The sequence below is a fragment of the Primulina tabacum genome, chromosome 1, assembly GCF_025594145.1.
Source record: "Primulina tabacum isolate GXHZ01 chromosome 1, ASM2559414v2, whole genome shotgun sequence".
Lineage (NCBI taxonomy): Eukaryota > Viridiplantae > Streptophyta > Magnoliopsida > Lamiales > Gesneriaceae > Primulina > Primulina tabacum.
Window position 1 is genome coordinate 57,831,412 of NC_134550.1, and position 14,533 is coordinate 57,845,944.

General features: G+C 36.8%; 4 protein-coding genes across 5 annotated transcripts; 1 reads left to right on the forward strand and 3 right to left on the reverse strand.

The window, feature by feature from the left end:
• Positions 1–390: 390 nt before the first annotated feature.
• On the reverse strand, positions 391–1,981 carry LOC142554092 (putative methyltransferase At1g29790). The gene has a single exon (XM_075664727.1). The coding sequence runs from the start codon at positions 1,832–1,834 to the stop codon at positions 593–595; it is 1,242 nt and encodes a 413-aa protein (XP_075520842.1). The 5' UTR covers positions 1,835–1,981; the 3' UTR covers positions 391–592.
• Positions 1,982–2,896: 915 nt separating this feature from the next.
• Positions 2,897–6,333, reverse strand: LOC142554103 (bZIP transcription factor 29-like). Of its 2 annotated transcripts, XM_075664738.1 has the most exons (5): positions 5,999–6,333; positions 4,619–5,904; positions 4,420–4,552; positions 4,248–4,332; positions 2,897–3,388 (listed from the first exon to the last, which is right to left on the reverse strand). In XM_075664738.1, exons 2-5 carry the CDS (start codon positions 5,590–5,592, stop codon positions 3,159–3,161), a joined length of 1,422 nt encoding a protein of 473 aa, XP_075520853.1. In that variant the 5' UTR covers positions 5,593–5,904; positions 5,999–6,333; the 3' UTR covers positions 2,897–3,158. The 2 variants fall into 2 exon arrangements, with proteins under 2 accessions (XP_075520853.1, XP_075520864.1); XM_075664749.1 differs by having other exon boundaries at positions 4,619–6,333.
• Positions 6,334–8,918: 2,585 nt separating this feature from the next.
• On the forward strand, positions 8,919–10,735 carry LOC142554121 (V-type proton ATPase 16 kDa proteolipid subunit). The gene is made up of 3 exons (XM_075664770.1): positions 8,919–9,072; positions 9,161–9,446; positions 10,325–10,735. Exons 1-3 carry the CDS (start codon positions 8,994–8,996, stop codon positions 10,455–10,457), a joined length of 498 nt encoding a protein of 165 aa, XP_075520885.1. The 5' UTR covers positions 8,919–8,993; the 3' UTR covers positions 10,458–10,735.
• Positions 10,466–14,280, reverse strand: LOC142554115 (uncharacterized). Its single transcript, XM_075664761.1, is given in 5 exon segments — positions 10,466–11,707; positions 11,874–12,452; positions 12,865–13,251; positions 13,720–13,917; positions 13,919–14,280. Coding segments are annotated over 5 exon segments (1,557 nt in total). The 5' UTR covers positions 14,180–14,280; the 3' UTR covers positions 10,466–11,575.
• Between the last annotated feature and the right edge of the window lie 253 nt (positions 14,281–14,533).

Below are 14,533 nucleotides of genomic sequence, written 5' to 3' on the forward strand. Positions count from 1 at the left end.
TTGGTGCTACTGCTAATAAATATTTTTCTTTTAATGAACTAATTCATTGAAAAAGGTAAAAATGTAGCAGTACAGATACACTGGGCATCCCCAGGAGATAGTATACCAACATACAATACTGCTAATAATATTGAATTCACTCGAGATAGCACAGATCAAGTTCAGTTTGTCCTCATAACTGGGAATAGCCAAAGAGCATCATTCGAACTCGAACTTAAATATACTGTTAAAATTCTTATCTGGATATGAACTCACTCAAGATACGATTCAATTAGGTAACTGTTGAATTACAAAATGATGGCCCTGATATTTAACTGTCTATTGACTAATAGCTGATAAAAAATTTATACAAGGAAAAGATACAAACCTCAATGAAAGAAAGAAAGAAAGAAAGAAACAGACATCCTTGGTGGCAATTACCATTACATAGAAGAAAATAACAGCCAATACCACTTATTTTCACTTATTTTGCACTAAAAAGGAATCTGCGTGTAAAGTAATATAATTCAATGAATCTTTTTAGTATGAAACATGAAGAATTTTCCAGTAGAAGCTCTTAGCCATATTCTCACTGGTCTCTGTAGAACAGCATCTATATTCTTACTGGTTTCTGTAGAACAGCAGACAAGTATACTTCTGATTTCCCTTGACCATTAACTTTCTCTCCCACAATCCACTTTAACTTCTTGTACCCGAATCTTTCAATCAACCGAGTTAGATCCCGTTTCTTGTCATCGGTGGAACAGTAGAAGTTATCCAACCAAAACAATCCACCAGCCCTCAGTACACGATCAGTGTCAAACATCAAGAACTCTAATTTCTCAGGTTTACCCCCGATATCCAATCCATTAGCCGCGTGAACCAAATCAAACACATTGTCATAAAATGGAAACCTGCTATCCAAGCTCAAATACAAAGGGAAAAGTCCCCGAGAGGCAATGAATTCATTAAACGGCGCATCTATATTCAGAGTGGCAGTCACTATAGTCACATTTCTCTCGGCCATTCTAGCACCAAAAGTCCCCGAGCCGCCACCAATATCAAATCCAATCCTAATCCCACCATTTCCCATAGCCAACACATCATCGGTAAGGAAATCATTCTTGCTTCGTGCTTTAACATATCTTTGATTCTCATAGCCATTAAGAATATCAAAACAACCAGCACAATCCCGATTCAATTTCTTACTATCCAAACAAGCAAAATTCTTACATCCTAGACCACTCCAACTCAATGCCTTTTCACTAACATTTTTCCAAAGTGACACAGGAGAAGGCTGTAAACCAACCTTAGGAATTGTCTTCGCAAAGCACCTCCTCCTCGGCAAAGGCTCACATCCTTGAAGAATCAACTTCTGACCAAGGCTCCAATCATCAGGACAGAGCCCGTTAATTTTGTAACTCATAAATTGGGACAGCAAATCCACAGATTTCTCACAAGAATGCCCCACAGATGCCACCATCTCAGTGATTCCAGTTCTGGAATCTTTCCCTAAAGGCAGTTGATGGGGGTTTAAGAACTTCTTGAGCTCATTTGCAATATTGGGTCTCGAAAGGTCGAGGCTTTCATACCCAAGTATTTCTTTCTCCATCTGGGCTAGCTTCTTCTGCGAAGATTCAATCTCTCTCAGAATTAAACTCACTTTTTCTGAGATCACAGCCATGTTCTTTGGATTCTGGTTCGCTGTAGTAGGATGGTACGTGAAAGCATAAAAAGCAAAAAGATTTGTGGTTATTACTGAAAAAAACATCATCAAATTCACTGCTGTGGAACAAACAGAAGCCCTCTTGAATCTCGCTGTTCCATCTCCGATTTTCAAAGAAACAGAACCCATTTTTTGTAGCCTAACCAGTCCTAATCTTCAGATAGTAAAAGATGGCAGGAAGAAGTGTGGAAGTGGAAGGATAAACAGTGATATATTCAAGATTCCACATCAGAGAGTGAGCGAGCATGCCGAAGAGAACTTATTTTGATTAGGACTTTAATAAGGTACGTTTAGAGAAATGAAAACTCTTAACATGGTGCTTGTCGGTTGGATTAGAGGATTTTAGAACCGTACACGTGTATGGAGATCTAGTTGGGTTGTGGGATAAGCTTCAACTGGAGTGAAATAGTTTCGATCTCGTGAACTTCAATACTAGAAGATGTAAAAATCGACGGCTACGATTCGCCCAAAAGTCAAAGTACTTTTAAATTATATAATTTTGTTCTCCCCCGAACAAAATTATATAATCGGAATATATCGGCCCGACCGGTTCGAATTTTATTTATTTATCTATACATTAGTAAAAAGTGCATTTCCCCCCCCTCCCCAATGTGTTCTTTTCTTAAAAGATCACCACAAGTCCACGATCCAATTGTTGCAAGTAATATATGGGTAGAAATTCTCTCCGAATAAGTCTCCGAATAAGTCTCTTATGAGACACTCTCGCGAATTTTTATTTGTGAAACGGATCAACCCTACCGATATTCAAAATAAAAAATAATACACTTAACATAAAAAATAATATTTTTTCATGGATAACCCCAATAAAGATATTCGACCCACGAAATTGATCCGTAAGATCGTCTCACAAGAGTTAACATAAATTTATCATTCTAGAGATGTCGTAGGATGAATTGTTGAAACTCTACCACAAAGCATACAATCCAGAGACAAGAATTGAAGATATCACTAATTAGGATACGTTTTTTATGAGACAGTCTCACGAATTTTTATTTGTAAAGAAATCAACATACTGATATTCACAATAAAAAGTAAAACTCTTAGCATAAAAAGTAATATTTTTTTCATGGATGACCCAAACAAAAGATCCGTCTTATAGAATACGACATGTGAGATCGTCTCACACAAGTTTTTGCCCACCAATTACTATAAGGAGGCAAAAGACCCGTGTCCAAAGAGTAACCATCCATGAATTTCTAAAGAACATATAGATATCTTAGCTCCAAAGTCATGTCAAACTGTAGTATACCTCCTTTATACATCAACATACAATGAAATGGACAAAACAATTATAATCTATTGGACAGATACAACAAAATAAATATTGACTACATATGACGAACATTGCGGAACATATTGGCCTAAACACAGCTCTAAACCAAGCCACAAAAACAGGAAAAGTCGATAGAATCGAATCTCGCCATTTGTGCCCTTATGCGGAGGCAGGAGCAGTTGAAGTAGTTGTAGAGGTCGTGGATGCCGGGACTGATAATCGTTGGATTTGATTAGGCTGCTGATTTGGTGGAGATTGTTGGAGTTGCCACATCTGGTGCTTTACAGGGGCCTGCTGTCCGATGCCATTATATGTTCTTCCATCTTCTCTAAGCTCCATCTTTGCAAGCTTTAGTCGTTGAACTTCGGCGGTCAATGCTTCATGTAAAGCTGACACATATAAAATTAGCACGATAATTCTTTTATCCAACTACAGCAAAAAAACACACGTCATAAAAAATAACAATGTAATTGATATTCTATACAGAAAATTATTCTGAACAAAAATCCAACTTTGTTGCTGTAACTAAATACACAAAAGCAGCAAGCATAGTGGTTTGATTTCTTGAAATTTTTTGCACAATCCAATCCTCGCTGGTTGTAAGGTGAGAACCATGTCAAATAATTACAAGATGCAGAATCCATATAATGCACCACCACCATTTAGCACAGTAGTTGTTTCATATTCCTAATGCCGTTCATGATACCTTTACAAATGCAAGAATGTCATCATGGTAAAATTCAAGTTGACAAGATCAAAATTTCAGCGTCTACAAACAAAGCAGATGAATGGAAAAGGCATGTTGGATCCTAAAGGTTTGCACGTAAATAATTGGAAATTACTAATGCGGGGGCTTGGCTGAACAGGCTTCAGAAACACGATTAAATTGTGATCTGTGAGTACAAGTAGAGGAAATATGCAAGGAGAAACAAATCAGTAATCTGTCAAAAAACTGTAGATAGTAACAATGGTTAACGACAAAATATCAAAACTCAAGTCAGTATTACTTTGGGAAATTCCTTCAAGAAGTTTTTTAAATATAAAGACCCTGACAAAATACTGTGCCAATGTCGTGCACTACAATTTATCATCAGACAATACAGTCTAAAATCTACAGGGATATGTTTCTCATCATCATTATATGGTTCGAGTGCATACTATCTGAGTGAGAAATGAGAATCAGTGCATTACCAAACGAAATCAAAAAATTTAAATACAAATTTATAGTAATGGATGAAATATGAATACCATCTCTGAGTTGTGCCTGTTGCTCCATAGCTTTAAGACGGAACTTCAATTCATTGTTCTGATTGGTTAGCTCCCCATAGTCTTTCTGCAGATGAAACATGACTTGTGTTACCACATCATTTGCGTTCATGGCAAAAACAGCAGGATAACTGGCCAATCGCTGACTACACACCTGTAGAATAGTAAATTGAGCTGACAGTGTTGTGGCTTCTGATTGCAGAGTTTGCACCTTGTGTTCCAATTCAGATATGTAGCGCAGCTTACGCTCCTTGGAACGAGCAGCTGACTGCCGATTAGCCAATATCCTGAAAAAAAACAACGTAAAAAATCTTGACATCAGCACCAGCTAAGTAAAATTGTTTAAACCAAACCTCTTTGCCCGTTTAGGATCTAATATTGCAATTTCTGAAAGCCTCTCATCCGCCACAATCTTTTTCAGCTCAACTTCATTAAATTCACCATGTCCAAATTCAATGTTTAGCTTAACTGAGTTGTCGCTCACCGAATTTATGGGTGAGAGCTGATCCACCCGATTGAACAAGGAAGACTGTAACTTTGGTGATTCGTCGCCAAATCGAAAATTTCCAATGGTACTATCCATTGAAAGACTTCTGTGGTGACGAGCTGGTGGTGCAATATATCCAGCAGCACTCCTTTTGACCCCCTCCCTCAAATTTGTCCCATGCTTTGAGACAATTTCTAACTCAGTATTGCTGCTGCAACCACCACTTGACTTTGTCCCACTTTCGATGCATTCCTTATCTTTATACTCGACACCAGAGGCATTCATAGCATTCACGTGATCCAAATTCATCAAAGAATTAAACAAGTCGTCCACAACCTCTCCCTCTGATCTTCTGTCACCTATTCCATCGACACTGATCTTTCCATGACCTAGGACATCCATATCTTGTCTCTTCAGCCCAATGGGCTTGTCATTTCCGAAATTCTCTCTCATACTTGCCGTCCTTCCAAACATCCCTTGGCCACTTATCGGAAGCAACTGAGAAGAAGACTGAATCATAGCTGAGAATTCCAATGGAACATCACTATTTGAACGGCGATGCCCTCTACGAGGAGGAAGGCTATCAGTGCCTCGAAACAAATTTTCCCTACGAAAGGACGGAGCCATAGAAGGCCCCCTAGAACTAACGTCTGTTTCCTCCATGGAGATATCTTTCATGTTTGAGTTCGATGACGCCAGGGAAGACTCGCTAGGAGGGAAGGGACTCAAAGGAGGCAAAGAATTGTTTGCAAAAAATAAAGGTTGAGATAGAGACCTCGAATGAGAGCCCCCTACATTGAAAGCTTGATTCACGGATTGTTTCAAATTGGGCTGAGCCATCAAAATCGACCAAACTCAGAGGATTCACAAAAACAAAACTTGGACCTTTTATATCAAAGGCTCGAACTTTATGCCAACAAACAGATCGGAGAGTCAAATACGTAAATAGCACAACTTCCTTAGTTAAGTCACCTCAAGAAAACCATACAATACAACAAACGACCCTCAAAATCGCAATCACCAAATTCCTTCAGCTATGACGAATCCTTTCATCCAAGAACCCCAAATGTGAACTTCGCAGTGAGTCCAATTCAAATCTCCAGACACCAAATTCAGTTCATTTCGTACTTGAACATCGTGACCAAAAAAACCCTAAAAACGAACAAACACAACGACAAACAGGTACCAGCATTCAAAAAACAAGAAATGACATAAAATCAAACACGCATTGACAAAATGGTTGCACCTGTAAACAAAACAAGTAGCAACACCCCTTTTAGGTAGCTCCTTCAATCACGAAAACCCTGAATTGATAAAAATAAATATTTATATTTATTTAAAAAAATATATGGACTTTTGAGCGAATTTCCCGCTGAGAATGGCGGTGATATCGTTGAAAACTACTGCAAACGGGATTGTGCGAAAGAAGACAAAAACTTTGGATTGCATAAAAATTGACGGAATATATAATAATTGTTAAATAGACGAATGTGGAAGAATGGAATGCGAAAAGTTTTTCCCTTTATCGCTATCTCAGTCGATTGCAGGCTATGAAATTCTTTTCATACCAAAAAACCCATTCAATTTTAATCCCCCAAAAAAATAAAACCAATCTATTCAATCCTGACCGCAATTGCATTTCAATTTCATTTGCATTTGGGGCAATAAATGTCAACTCGATTTTGCCGCATTAATTATGGGCCCACTTTATTACAAATTCGTAAATTTAAAAACATATGTATATTTGCAGTTCAGACATACCAATAAGGTGGAGTTAAATTATCTTATCTTATCTTATACGATAAAAATATGGTGTTAATATAATATTTAATTCGATTAATTAAATTTGAGATAAGATGATAAATTATATTTTGTTTTATTTTTATTAATAAAAATATTAATAATATTTATTTATTAAAAATAATATTGTAATTTAAATTTAATAATTTGATTGATATAAGACAGATAATTAGTAGCTTGATAAATAACATAAACAAGCAAAATGATAAGATAAATTATCAATAAATTAATAACATGCAATATATTTATAAATACACGAATAAACGGATTGTGAATAAAATAATAACAAAATTTTGTATTGTAATGAAAAAATATCAATCGAATCAACGGATTGTAATAAAATAATAATACAAATTGAAATATAAAAATAGCAGCAGAATATCAAATATTTCATCAATCTTTTAGCAGATTCGGGATGAGATTCAATATACCCAACATTTGGTCAAAATATTTAGCACTAATAATGATTATCGGTACAAATGAATAATTATTTTCCTTAAATGACAAAAAAATTGACAAACAAAGAAAGAAAGAAAGAAAATTTATTACTCAGGAAATGATCATTAATTTCTCAAATTTTACATCGTAATTAACGATAATATCAAATGGAAAATAATTGGATTCTATATTTTTTAAAAATATACGGCACTTTCGTCGAACATTAACGTTAACAATTGAATGACTCCACCAAACTTTGAATTTTATATCTTAAAAATTCCTTCTTTACAGAAATTATTACTCATGAATCAGCCGATGATGATGTGCAACAAAATTACGAGCCCAACACACACGAAACTGAAATTCTCTGCAAGTGGCATCCAAGATTACGACACAGCTATATATATATCACGAGATCGAATAACCTCGATCGGCCAAGACATTCTACCTGATGGCATTTTACATAGAGGCCGCACACTCGTCCTCCTTCATCTGAAATTCTTCGCGAATAAAATTTCTGCTATGTGATTTGACAGTGCAGTGCCAAGAAACTTGTGATGATTTTAGGTTGTCCTTAAATGCTTCATCTGTCGAGCTAGTTGCTTGTCAGATATGGAAATCACAGTAATTGTTTCTAGTTATTCGACGACAAAGACCCTTCGTTAATTTCGGGAAGAGATTAATTACATAGATGAATTCGAAGAGATTAAAGTAATAGATCCAATATAGTTTTATTTGGAAATAACATAAATACCTGGATGAACATATATAGCTGCCTCGATCTGATCCGATTTGTACCGCAGTTGCTTTCACGTGTGTTGGAAACATGTTTGAAACAACCTTAAACTGTCCGAAATCGCCGACATGTGTCATATATATCTTGATCCAAAAGAATGTTGCATGAATTAAGATCACCATGAATTATAGGCGAATCAGTGCGCCATTATGCAAGTATTCAAGTGCATGAGCGATGTCAATAATGATATCGAGCCTTCTGACCAAGTTAAAGCTCCTAAATTCTGCATCGTGTTCTTCTTCTTGCTCTCTGTTACAATGCAACAATGTTTCCAGACTCCCACCGGCCATGAACTCATAAATCAAGGCTTTAAATTCATTCCTCTGAAAGTCGATCCTATCACAAATGCTTAATGCTTTAAATTCTCTGTTGTATAGCTAGACTCCCATGATAAAATTATAAATAAGAAGTAGTGGAATATTTCTGCAGTCGATCCTGTTTAAAAATTTGGAGCTTGAAACAAGTTTAAATAAATTTTGAGTGTACATAAACTTGAAGTCTAAACGATGTGACTTGAGAATTAAACCTGAATCCAAATCCAATACTTTAATTACAACACACACGATTTAAATTCTGATTAATTTTAAACTCAAGCTTGAAAATACAATGTTTTTGCAATAATCGATTAACATCTGAGTGAGTTTGGATAGAAACTTATTGAGTTTTTCGTTTTTAATTAAAATTGTGATAATTTTCTGTTTGGATAAACAGATGAGAGTGTGAGAATTTATTTTTCCAAAATGATATGCTTGTAGAAGAGATTGGTGGTTCTAGCATCCTAGGTTTAGTTGTTAAAAAATAATTAATACATGTTTTAGTTGGAATTGAAAATTGGGTCGATAAAACAAGAGTAACGCTAAAGATACAATCAAAATATCGTAGAATGCTATTTACAACCATTAAAATGTGAGATTTTGACACCGATATTTACAACAATTAAATCGTGATATTTTGTTATTATATCGTGAGATTTTGCATTGAATTTATCATGAGATATTGATAAATGAAATTTTTGTATTGAATTTTTGTGTTGTATGAATTGTTGTACATATTTGGTCGTAAAACAAAGCCCAAACGCGTAAGTCATCCAAACCCAGCGAAAAACGGTACTCTGGACTTGGTTGGCCCAAGCCCAACTCTCTCTTACCCGACGAGTCTACTTCTAGTCTGAAGTCTGTCGCGCAAACAAGGATAACACTTCGCGAAAATGTCTTCCACCTTTAGCGGAGATGAAACGGCGCCGTTTTTCGGTTTCCTCGGCGCTGCCGCTGCCCTCGTCTTCTCCTGTAAGCTTTATTGATCCTCCACTCTCTCCAGATCCAAGGATAATATCGCCCAACTTTAATAAATCCTTTTTTTCCTAATTATTGTTAGGTATGGGAGCTGCGTATGGTACGGCGAAGAGCGGCGTCGGCGTGGCGTCGATGGGTGTCATGCGACCGGAGCTGGTGATGAAGTCTATCGTTCCGGTGGTTATGGCTGGTGTTTTGGGTATTTATGGATTGATTATTGCTGTGATCATTAGCACTGGAATTAACCCTAAGGCCAAGTCTTACTACTTGTTTGATGGATATGCGCACCTTTCTTCTGGTCTCTCTTGTGGTCTCGCTGGGCTTGCTGCCGGTATGGCCATCGGAATCGTCGGAGATGCTGGTGTTAGGTGAACTTGTTTCCCCAATTAAAAATTCAGTTTTTTCTAATGTAATTAAAGATCTGTGCCATGTTTAGTTCATTAGAGTGGGACTAATTTATTGATGATGATCTGGTGTAAACGTAGTGGTGAATTAACTTGATTTTGTTATTGAAATTTTGACATTCGATAAGATCTTGGATGCAGAGTTGGGGTGTAGTAATTGGCTTTGACAATTGTTTAGTAATGACTTTTTGATGGTAAATTGATATATTGACTCTGGTTTGCTGTATCGAGCGTATCTGGAATCAACGGCTTTGTAACTTATTAACATTGACAAAAAATGGTGGATTTGTTATTGATTTCCATCTGTTATTTGATCTATGTTTGATAGAATATTTCCTTCCACTCTTCCTTAAAATCGTTAATGTGATTTTTTCTGTATCTAATTATGTATCAATTGTTTTTCATTATAAACCTTTAGTACTTTCAAGGACTTCCTCCATTGAACCGAATAAGGTACTAGATCATGAATCATGAGTGAATTTATTTTTACGCAAGGAGCAGCAGCAGGATGTGTGAGGGACAGAAAAATGATGGGTGTGAAAGAAATGAATCTAGATGTCGACAATTTTGAGTGAATGTTTTGGATAATTCCTGAATTTCACTTATTTTTCTTGAATCTTAAGGTGTAAGGTGATGCGAGCCGGTGGATCTTGGCTCTGTAATAATTTTGATCTCACAGTTCGGTTTCTGTCATGACGAGAGATTCTATCCATATTGGTTTATCCTTTTATCTGCTTTTCATCAAACATCTTTCTATGTTATTGGTTTCATTATTTTGGATTGCTTGTTTAACTATTCACAGAATGCGATAATAATCATTATCACCCTATTATATGTGACAGAGCCAATGCCCAACAACCAAAGCTCTTTGTTGGAATGATTCTGATACTCATTTTTGCTGAAGCCTTGGCTCTTTATGGCCTCATTGTGGGCATCATCCTCTCTTCCCGTGCTGGTCAGTCGAGAGCAGAATAAGCCTCCGCACCAAGTATGAATCATAAATCTGTTTGCCCTCCTGTCGTGGTAGTTTAGTTGTGGATCTTTTCATGGCTCAATCTTTTGTGATGTGCTTGGGAGATGAGAATTTCTTTGTCTGAACAATCTGTTGATGTGTGTCGATAGGTTGTAGATGAGACATAATTTTCCCTGAATAAATCCCCTTTGTATTTTATGGTATATTTACTTGGAACTACCAGATTTGATTTGTGTAAAACCATTGCCTGTGATATTGTTTTCGATTTCATACTACAAAACGCCTGTCGTTTTTTTTTTCTAAATTGTCTCTGTTATAATATATATGACTCGGTCACTCTGTTCTCGGTTATAGTTTTTACATGTAATATGAATTTCCAGTTTATAAAGAATTAATTTACTCATGGATAGAGCTGGACAGGCAATTTTAATACTGGATCGTAGTATTTTAGACTGCGACTTCACGGCATCTCATTTTTAGACAAGCGTAATGCATTAGTTATTTTAAAAGCTGATTAGTAGTAACCCCTTAGCATGCAGCATGGTGTTCATACCAGTTGAAAGGCAATATTTCGATCGATGACCTACCGAAATTCACTCAAATTGGGGTTGGAGCCCATCGAGTGCATAGGTTAAAAAAACAAAAATCGACTGACATACCTGAAAAGGAAGAGCTCCTCTCCTAGGAACGATTTGCGAAAGCTGAGAAATATATTGATTCTTGGCTCGAGTATAATTCGTTTCGTCATGACGACCTTACACAGTCCAAAATGCCGTGTGGTCGAACTTATTTAAAGCATGACACATTACTGTAAATTGAACTATATTATAATTTAATATATACTTGAAATTAATGCATACATTACAATGATAAAATACATAAATATTCGAGTTACTCCGACAATGGAAGATTGTGATGCGATGCTTTTGGTCTTTCTTCCACTAATTAAAGGGTTACCAGTGTGTATATTTTTCCGATTGCTTGCTAAACCCTCTCTTCTGTCTCTCCATCAACCCTATCCCATATGCAGCTCAAACACTCCAAGAAGTAGAGGTTCGAAACAGCCAACAAAGACCCAAGAGGGAAACAAAACAAGAAAACAGGAACAAGCGTGCTGTGTTCACATTAGATGAATAGATGAGGGACCAGTGAAAGCTGCGACTTTTTGAGCATTCTGGGCTTCCGATTTGTAAAGGACTTTTATTTCTTTTTTCCTCTGCCGTGCCTCGCTTCGTTCTAATTTCACAGCATCCTGCAAAAGAACTGATAAGATTCGACAACCAACTAAACTAAACCAAGAAAGCCTATGCAGAAATTGTGAAAATGGGTGAAGTCATCAAGAATATATAGATTAGTCAAGTCACAGAAAACGCAAGAAAATTTACAAAATTAATGTAAACTTCACAATTTTATACTACCTTCCTTTCTTTCTTTTCCTCCTTTGATTCTTGACCGAGTGGTTTCCTCTTCTGAAGTGCAACTCTCCTAGAATTAGCATCTTTCTCATCATTTGATTTATGTTCGACATTTTTTCTACTGTGAGGTAAAAAATCTATAGGAATCTTTTCTTTTCCTTTCAAAGCAATGACTTGGTTGGGTGCGTCAGAGACACCAAATATGGTCTCAGCTAGCTTCTTTTTCCTCCTTGCCTTTGGAGCTCCAATTTTACCAGGATGATTGTCAAGAGTTGAATAAGTAGACACGATACTTTCACAGTCCCATACTTCTGACTCATCGCTACTTTCAACAAATGTTTCGTCATCATATTCATTTTCTCCTTCATACTCAACAGCATATTCCTTGCACCTGCGAATCACATCTGCAGTTGATTCTGGTGATTCAACATCATCTGTTCCCTTGCCATTATGCAAGAGGTCAGAAGGATGGTCCTTGAAAGCAAGATTGAGTTTTTCCGCTAGGGATTCCTGACACTCTTCTTCCTCATCCAAGTAATTGCTATGTTTTTCATTATCAGAGGCATATTCCTGAAGTTCAAGCTGTATGAATACCGTCAGCGTGATAGTTTTAAAAAGTAAGACAACAGAAGTTTACTATCAGTAAAGGAGTCAACTTCAGTTGCTTTGTAGAATCTATAGAATGCAGAGATGTGTGGCCCCTTAACCCTTTGCCAACGCATCAGGCATGGCACGACGACTTCAGGTGGGAAGGCGTGCCTTGACATGAGGCATGTGCCTTAGCGCCTTAAATGCATTAAAAATAGTCACTTTGATATATCTTTGTCTGACTATGGATAAAATATAGTAACCTAACTAGTTTTTTGTCTCTTGGTTCAAAGCATTCACTTGAAAATAGTTCCTAAGCTAATTGAGAATAAAATCAAAAGTTACATTTTATTGAATATCACAAAAGTGATACACATACTTTAAGGAAATGATAAACAACACTCACCGAGTCAAACTGCTCGTCTAAAGGACGTCGAACTCTTGGCTTCTCATCGACTAATCCCGAATTAGCATCCACATTTTCTGGCCCACCAAAATTACCACTTTGAGTGTGACCAGCCATTGATTCCCCTGCGGGATTCAACTTCGCATCAATATCGTCATCACATGCTCCTTCTAAGAGATTTGCTCTGACAACGAAATCCTCTTCCAGGTCCTCGACATCAGATTCGAACTTGGACGAATCACTGTCATCAAGCATGGCTGCCACGTCAGCATCTAAGACTTTCTGTAACCTCACACCGACTGTATTAGCCGCAACACTATAGATGATTGATTTCTCTATGGAAACATCATTTATCTTGTGAACTTCGACCCGCGAAGAGTCGTATGCCTATCAAGTAATACAAGTAAATGAAGAAATAAATATTGTGTACATGATGTAATCAAGAAAAATAAAAATCTTGTAATTTTTGACGTCATACAGAAACAATAATCAACTGATTATCATTACGATAAGATTTTTTAACACTGAACAGATACAACTCCATATGGAATTACCGAAAGTTTTTTCATCTCATCTTTTCACCAAGTTCTACACGTAGTACTTGTGAAACTCACATTATAAACAACAACCAGCCGCTTTCGAGATAAGCATTTTCCGGTTCGGAAGAAATATAGATAGGTTATATACTCTTCACAAAAAAATGGGACGATATATACTCACAATTCATAGGATCATAAAAATAAATATAAGATCAAACTGAACACAACACATTGCTAAAGGGACAGAAAGAAAGAATTCAACAATCTGAAGGTCGATAGTAAATATAAAAATAAAATAAAAAATTAGTCCATTTACCTTTACATCTCGCGGGAGCTGCGTGAAGCTAGCCTTGGGATTATCATAATACGTTGAACCGCCGCCCTTATTCTTGATCTCCCGCAAGTGAATCAGATAATCGTACCCATCATCCGGAAACCCCAGCTCCAGAATCTCCTTTCGCACGTGATCAGGTAACGCCACATTTTGATCCTTGTGATTACTAGATCCCCAGGGAATCATAATTCCCATCCTCGTAATCGCCACCACTATCTTCCGGGGCATCGGCAAAAATCAAATTAGGATTCCTGAGAGATATATCGTCCTTCGGCACTCCGTCACCAGTGAAAGAGTCGAGTGCGTAGCCATTATTGTCTACCCGCACGAAGACCCGGTCACCGGATGGATCTGAAGTGTAATTCGGGTCAGATGTATCTCTGGACAAGAGCTGGAATGTCGCGGACTTCTTCTTGTCGATGAATTTCTTTTTATTGCCCATCTATTGCTTAGCTTCTCAACTTCCTTGCGCTCGAAATGGAAGAACACAGGACGAAATTAGCGTTTTGTGTGCGGAGAAAGGAAGATGGGGAAGAACTAAATAACGCTTAAACCCTGGAGCTGGAGCTTGGGCCTTGGTGTTTAAAGTAATTGGATCGAAGTCCAATTAAGTTGTCCAGCCCGGTCTCTTTGCAATATGCCCGAATTGGTTTCATTTTATTTTATTTTTTTTATGTCTTGCATGTTTATTTTCTAACAATATAATTTTGAAATTATATTAGAAAACTTTGTATTTAAAAAAACTAGTTATTTTTATTATTAATATCATACGATATAAGAAACTACTTGGATAAAA

Coding starts and splice junctions, on each gene's coding strand:
- LOC142554092 (XM_075664727.1), bottom strand. CDS start 1,834: ATGGGTTCTGTTTCTTTGAAAATCGGAGATGGAACAGCGAGATTCAAG.
- LOC142554103 (XM_075664738.1), bottom strand. CDS start 5,592: ATGGCTCAGCCCAATTTGAAACAATCCGTGAATCAAGCTTTCAATGTA. Junction 4,333..4,419: donor CTCAATTTACTATTCTACAG/GTGTGTAGTCAG, acceptor TTTCATCTGCAG/AAAGACTATGGGGAGCTAAC. Junction 3,389..4,247: donor ACAGGCACAACTCAGAGATG/GTATTCATATTT, acceptor TATATGTGTCAG/CTTTACATGAAGCATTGACC.
- LOC142554121 (XM_075664770.1), top strand. CDS start 8,994: ATGTCTTCCACCTTTAGCGGAGATGAAACGGCGCCGTTTTTCGGTTTC. Junction 9,073..9,160: donor CGCTGCCCTCGTCTTCTCCT/GTAAGCTTTATT, acceptor AATTATTGTTAG/GTATGGGAGCTGCGTATGGT. Junction 9,447..10,324: donor GTCGGAGATGCTGGTGTTAG/GTGAACTTGTTT, acceptor TATATGTGACAG/AGCCAATGCCCAACAACCAA.